This window comes from Aegilops tauschii, chromosome 5, assembly GCF_002575655.3.
Source record: "Aegilops tauschii subsp. strangulata cultivar AL8/78 chromosome 5, Aet v6.0, whole genome shotgun sequence".
In the NCBI taxonomy this organism is placed as follows: Eukaryota; Viridiplantae; Streptophyta; class Magnoliopsida; order Poales; family Poaceae; genus Aegilops; species Aegilops tauschii.
This window is the reverse complement of record NC_053039.3, coordinates 226,576,235-226,583,164: the sequence shown is the minus strand read 5'-3', so window position 1 is coordinate 226,583,164 and position 6,930 is coordinate 226,576,235. Positions and strand designations below refer to the sequence as shown.

The 6,930-nt window shown below is 44.6% G+C and overlaps 1 protein-coding gene across 1 annotated transcript; it reads right to left on the bottom strand.

The window, feature by feature from the left end:
* Positions 1–4,181: 4,181 nt before the first annotated feature.
* On the bottom strand, positions 4,182–4,718 carry LOC141022699 (uncharacterized). Its single transcript, XM_073498963.1, has one exon. It carries the CDS (start codon positions 4,716–4,718, stop codon positions 4,182–4,184), a length of 537 nt encoding a protein of 178 aa, XP_073355064.1.
* Between the last annotated feature and the right edge of the window lie 2,212 nt (positions 4,719–6,930).

Here is a 6,930-nt window from a genome sequence, read left to right as displayed (position 1 = left end):
GCCATTCCAAGATATATTGCCATGCAACTTCCATCATCATCATATACATGACTTGAGCATTTATTGTCATATTGCTTTGCATGATCGTAAGATAGCTAGCATGATGTTTTCATGGTTTGTCCGTTTTTTGATGTCATTGCTACGCTAGATCATTGCACATCCCAGTACACCGCCGGAGGCATTCATATAGAGTCATATGTTTGTTCTAGTATCAAGTTGTAATATTGAGTTGTAAGTAAATAAAAGTGTGATGATCATCATTATTAGAGCATTGCCCCAGTGAGGAAAGGATGATGGAGACTATGATTCCCCCACAAGTCGGGATGAGTCTTCGGACGAAAAAAAATAAAAAATAAAGAGAAAGGCCAAAAAAAGAGAAGGCCCAAAAAAAGAGAGAAAAAGAGAGAAGGGGCAATGTTACTATCCTTTTACCACACTTGTGCTTCAAAGTAGCACCATGTTCTTCATATAGAGAGTCTCTTGAGTTATCACTTTCATATACTAGTGGGAATTTTCATTATAGAACTTGGCTTGTATATTCCAACGATGTGCTTCCTCAAATGCCCTTGGTCTTCATGAGCAAGCAAGTTGGATGCACACCCACTTAGTTTCAGTTTGAGCTTTCCTACACTTATAGCTCTAGTGCATCCGTTGCATGGCAATCCCTACTCCTCACATTGACATCAATTGATGGGCATCTCCATAGCCCGTTGATTAGCCGCGTCGATGTGAGACTTTCTCCTTTTTGTCTTCTCCACATAACCCCCATCATATTCTATTCCACCTATAGTGCTATGTCCATGGCTCACGCTCATGTATTGCGTGAAAGTTGAAAAGGTTTGAGAACATCAAAAGTATGAAACAATTGCTTGGCTTGTCATCGGGGTTGTGCATGATGTGAATATTTTGTGTGGTGAAGATGGAGCATAGCCAGACTATATGATTTTGTCGGGATAACTTTCTTTGGCCATGTTATTTTGAAAAGACATGATTGCTTTATTAGTAGGCTTGAAGTATTATTGTTTTTATGTCAAATGATAGAATATTGCTTTGAATCACTCGTGTCTTAATACTCATGCCATGATTAGATTACATGATCAAGATTATGCTAGGTAGCATTCCACATCAAAAATTATCTTTTTTATCATTTACCTACTCGAGGACGAGCAAGAATTAAGCTTGGGGATGCTAATACGTCTCCGTCGTATCTATAATTTTTGATTGTTCCATGCCAATATTATACAACTTTCATATACTTTTGGCAACTTTTTATATTATTTTTGGGACTAATATATTGATCCAGTGCCCAGTGCCAGTTCCTGTTTGTTGCATGTTTTATGTTTCGCAGAATATCCATATCAAACGGAATAAAAATGGATGGAGAATATTTTTGGAATATTTGGAGAATTCCGGAAGAAGAATCAACGTGAGACGGTGCTCGAGGTGGCCACGAGGTAGGGGGCGCGCCTGCCCCCCTGGGCGCGCCCCTGACCCTCGTGGGCCACCCGTAAGGCGGTTGATGCCCTTTTTCGGCCGCAAGAAAGCTAATTTTTGGTTAAAAAATCACGGCGAAGGTTTCAGTCCAATCGGAGTAACGGATCTCCATATATATACGAAACGGTGAAAGGGTAGCAGACGAGAACGCAGAAACAGAGAGAGACAGAGATACAGATCCAATCTCGGAGGGGCTCTCGCCCCTCCCACGCCATGGAGGCCAAGGACCAGAGGGGGAACCCTTCTCCCATCTAGGGAGGAGGTCAAGGAAGAAGAAGAAGGAGGGGGGCTCTCTCTCCCTCGCTTCCAGTGGCGCCGGAGTGCCACCGGGGGCCATCATCATCACCGCAATCTTCACCAACAACTTCACTGCCATCATCACCAACTCTTCCCCCCTCTATGCAGCGGTGTAACCTCTCTCTTACCCGCTGTAATCTCTACTTAAACATGGTGCTCAACGCTATATATTATTTCCCAATGATGTATGGCTATCCTATGATGTTTGAGTAGATCCGTTTTGTCATATGGGTTATTTGATGATCAAGATTGGTTTGAGTTGCATGTTTTATTATTGGTGCTGTCCTATGGTGCTCTCCGTGTCGCGCAAGCGTGAGGGATTCCTGCTGTAGGGTTTGCAATATGTTCATGATTTGCTTATGGTGGGTGGCGTGAGTGACAGAAGCACAGACCCGAGTAAGTAGGTTGTTTGCGTATGGGATAAAGGGGACTTGATGCTTTAATGCTATGGTTGGGTTTTACCTTAATGATCTTTAGTAGTTGCGGATGCTTGCTAGAGTTCCAATCATAAGTGCATATGATCCAAGTAGAGAAAGTATGTTAGCTTATGCCTCACCCTCAAATAATATTGCAATAATGGTTAACAGTCTAGTTATCGATTGCCTAGGGACAAATAACTTTCTCGTGACAAGACACTCTTTACTAAAACTAATTTAGTTGTGTCTTTATCTAAACAGCCCCTAGATTTTATTTACGCCCTCTTTATTACCTTGCAAACCTATCCAACAACACCTACAAAGTACTTCTAGTTTCATACTTGTTCTAGGTAATGCGAACGTTAAGCGTGCGTAGAGTTGTATCGGTGGTCGATAGAACTTGAGGGAATATTTGTTCTACCTTTAGCTCCTCGTTGGGTTCGACACTCTTACTTATCGAAAGAGGCTACAATTGATCCCCTATACTTGTGGGTTATCAGAAACCAAGGTTATCGAACCAGTAGTAGAACCAAGCAACACAACGTAAACAACCCCAGCACATCTATAACAAATCCTCGCAACCCAACGTGTAAAAGGGGTTCTCAATCCCTTTCGGGTAGCGGCGCCTCAAGATAGGCAAACAGACGTGCGATAAAATTGTAGTACATTGATAGATCGAACGCCAAATAAAATAAATAAGAATAAATTACAGCAAGGTATTTTTGTATTTTTGGTTTAGTAGATCTGAAAATAAATTCAAAGGAAAAGTAGATCGCAAAGGCAAATAATATGAGAAAGAGACCCGAGGGGCATAGGTTTCACTAGTGGCTTCTCTCGAGAAAAATAGCAAACGGTGGGTGAACAAATTACTGTTGGGCAATTGATAGAACTTCAAATACTCATGACGATATCCATGCAATGATCATTATATAGGCATCATGTCCAAGATCTACTACTATTACTCCACATATCGACAACTATCCAGCATGCATCTATTGTATTAAGTTCATGGAGAAACGGAGTAATGCAATAAGAACGATGACATGATGTAGACAAGTTCTATCTATGTAGAGATAGACCCCATCGTTTTATCCTTAGTAGCAACGATACATACTTGTCGGTTCCCCTTCTGTCACTGGGATCAAGCACTGTAAGATCGAACCCACTACAAAGCACCTCTTCCCATTGCAAGATAAATAGATCAAGTTGGCCAAACAAAACCCAAATATCGGAGAAGAAATACGTGGCTATAAGCAATCATGCATATAAGAGATCAAAGAAACTCAAATAACTTTCATGGATATAAAGAGTTAGATCTGATCATAAACTCAAAGTTCATCGATCCCAACAAACACTCCGCAAAAGAGTTACATCATATGGATCTCCAAGAGACCTTTGTATTGAGAATTCAGCGAGAGAGAGAAAGCCATCTAGCTACTAACTACGGACCCGAAGGTCTACAAAGAACTACTCACGCATCATCGGAGAGGCACCAATGGAGGTGGTGAACCCCATCCGAGATGGTGTCTAGATTGGATCTGGTGGTTCTGGACTCTGCTGCAGCTAGATCAATATTTCGTCGACGCTTCTAGGGTTTCTAGAATTTTGGGGTATTTATAGAGCAAAGAGGAGGTCTAGGGGGCACCCGAGGTGGGCACAACCCACCAGGGCGCGCCTGGGCCTCCTGGCGCGCCCTGGTGGGTTGTGCTCTCTTCGGAGCACCCCTCAGGCGCAGCCAGGGCCCATTATGTTCCTTCTGGTCCAAAAAAAATCTCCGTAAAGTTTCGTTGCGTTTGGACTCCGTTTGATATTGATTTCCTGGAATGTAAAAAACATGCAGAAAACAGCTATTGGCACTTGGCACTATGTCAACAGGTTAGTACCAAAAAATGATATAAAATGATTATAAAACATCCAAGATTGATAATATAACAACATGGAACAATCAAAAATTATAGATACATTGGAGACGTATCATGACACAATGTAGTTTTTCGTCCTCCGTGAGTTAGCTTTAATGTGGAAGAACATTGTATTGGCGTCCCCCGCCCTAAGCCAGCGTACGTGTGCCCGCTGCTTGGCATTGATGCGCTCGATAACCACGAGCCCCAGGATCCTAGATTTGAGGTCTTTCCGTAGTTGTAGCTCATCAGGCATCATGCGCCTGCTTTCTTGCACAGCATCTAGCAAGACGACAGGATCCTGCACCATAAGAAGCTGTAGTTTCGTATCCCCGATGTGGCACTTGTGCCAGCGGCTCAACGCTCGCGCAACATGCCACAACTTCTCATTGAGCTTGGCCACGACACTTGTGGCTCGGCACGGCTGCCACCAGAAGTGAAGCACCACATCCTGGAATCCCTCCATGTGCGGCCAAAATGCCTCAAAGCGGAACCGTGGACGCCTCTGGATGGTCGCGTCGCAAGTGAGCAGCAGCGGGTAGTGGTCCGACATAGCCGTGGCCAGGGGCTGCAGCCGTGCAGAAGCAAACCGCGCGTTCCAGTCTGGCATGCAGAATGCCCGGTCCAGCCTGACGAGAGTGGGTTCTCGCTGCTCATTTGACCATGTGAATCTGCGGCCGAGAGCTTAATCTCCATCTGGTCACTCGAGTTCAGATCCCCACGGAACTGAGCCATGAGGCTGAGGTTGAGATTGGAGTTGCTTTTGTCCCGAGCTTCATAGATGAGGCTGAAGTCCGCCGTGATTAACCACGGAACCGTAATCAACCCGCGGATTCTGATTAGATCGACGAAGAAAAGCGGTTTCATGGCATCATCGGCAGGCCCATACACCATGGTCAGCGACCACGGCGCATCACCGGATCTTGGCTTGATGAGGCTCGAGACAACGAACATGGATATGTCCATGTTGTCCACCTCATACTTCTCTGCATCCCAGGCAATCAGGGCGCCCCCACTCGTCCCCAAGGCTGGCAGGTTGCCGAGCCGGTGAGCTGAGGCCCCGTGATCTCCAGCAACATGGAGGCCAGGATATCTTCTTGCTTCGTGTCCTGAAGGCAAAGGAAAGAGCAGCGTGTTTGTTCAACCAGGTTGCGGACTCCCCAACGGCGTGCGCGGTCATTAAGCCCACGCACATTCCAGTTTAATAAAGAGAAGCTACTCATGATAAACACATAACGGGACCCGATCCATTAGCATGCTCGAGCGAGCAGCGCCTAATGACAAAGAAAGGAATGGTACGACCGGTAAAACAATACGGGCGCCCGGCGAGGTCGCAACAAACTAGCTCGAAGCCTACGGCGCGTGATACGTCCATTTTGCATCATGCTTTTATATCGATATTTATTGCATTATGGGCTGTTATTACACATTATGTCACAATACTTATGCCTTTTCTCTCTTATTTTATAAGGTTTACATGAAGAGGGAGAATGCCGATAGTTGAAATTCTGGGCTGGAAAAGGAGCAAATATTAGAGACATATTCTGCACATCTCCAAAATTCCTGAAACTCCACGAAAGTCAGTTTTGGAATATATTAAAAATATTGGGTGAAGAAAGCACCAGAGGGGGGCCACCCACGGTCCACGAGGGTGGAGGGCGCGCCCCCTGCCTCGTGGGCCACCTGGAAGCCCCTCGATGCCCATTTTCTGATATTAGGTGTCTTTTGCCTTGGAAAAAATAAGAAGAAAGCTTTCGGGATGAAGCGCCGCCGTATCGAGGCGGAACCTTGGCGGAAACAATCTAGGGCTCCGGTGGAGTTGTTCTACCGGGGAAACATCCCTCCGGGAGGGGGAAATCGTCATCTCGTCATCACCATCAATCCTCTCATCGGGAGGGGGTCAATCTCCATCAACATCTTCACCAGCACCATCTCCTCTCAAACCCTAGTTCATCTCTTGTATCTGATCTTTGTCTCAAAACCTCAGATTGGTACCCGTGGGTTGCTAGTAGTGTTGATTACTCCTTGTTGTTGATGCTAGTTGGTTTATTCGGTGGAAGAATATATGTTCAGATCCATTATGCATATTAATACACCTCTAATTATGAACATGACTATTATTTGTGAGTAGTTACGTTTGTTCCTGAGGACATGGGAGAAGTCTTGTTATAAGTAGTCATGTGAATTTGGTATTCGTTCGATATTTTGATGAGATGTATGTTGCCTTTCCTCTAGTGGTGTTGTGTGAACGTCGACTACATGACACTTCACCATTGTTTGGGCCTAGGGGAAGGCATTGGGAAGTAATAAGTAGATGATGGGTTGCTAGAGTGACATAAGCTTAAACCCTAGTTTATGCGTTGCTTCGTAAGGGGCTGATTTGCATCCATATGTTTCATGCTATGGTTAGGTTTACCTTAACACTTCTTTCGTAGTTGCGGATGCTTGCGAGGGGGGTTAATCATAAATGGGATACTTCTCCAAGGAAGGGCATTACCCAAGCACCGGTCCACCCACATATCAAATTATCAAAGTAACGAACGCGAATCATATGAGCATGATGAAAACTAGCTTTGACGATAACTCCCATGTGTCCTCGGGAGCGATTTCCTTTATATAAGAGTTTGTCCAGGCTTATCCTTTGCTAAAAAAGGATTGTGCCACCTTGCTGCACCTTGTTAATTTTTTTACTTTTTACCCGTTACGAATTACCTTATCACAAAACTATCTGTTACCGATAATTTCAGTGCTCGCAGAGAATACCTTACTGAAAACTGCTTGTCATTTCCTTCTGCTCCTCGTTGGGTTCGACACTCTTACTT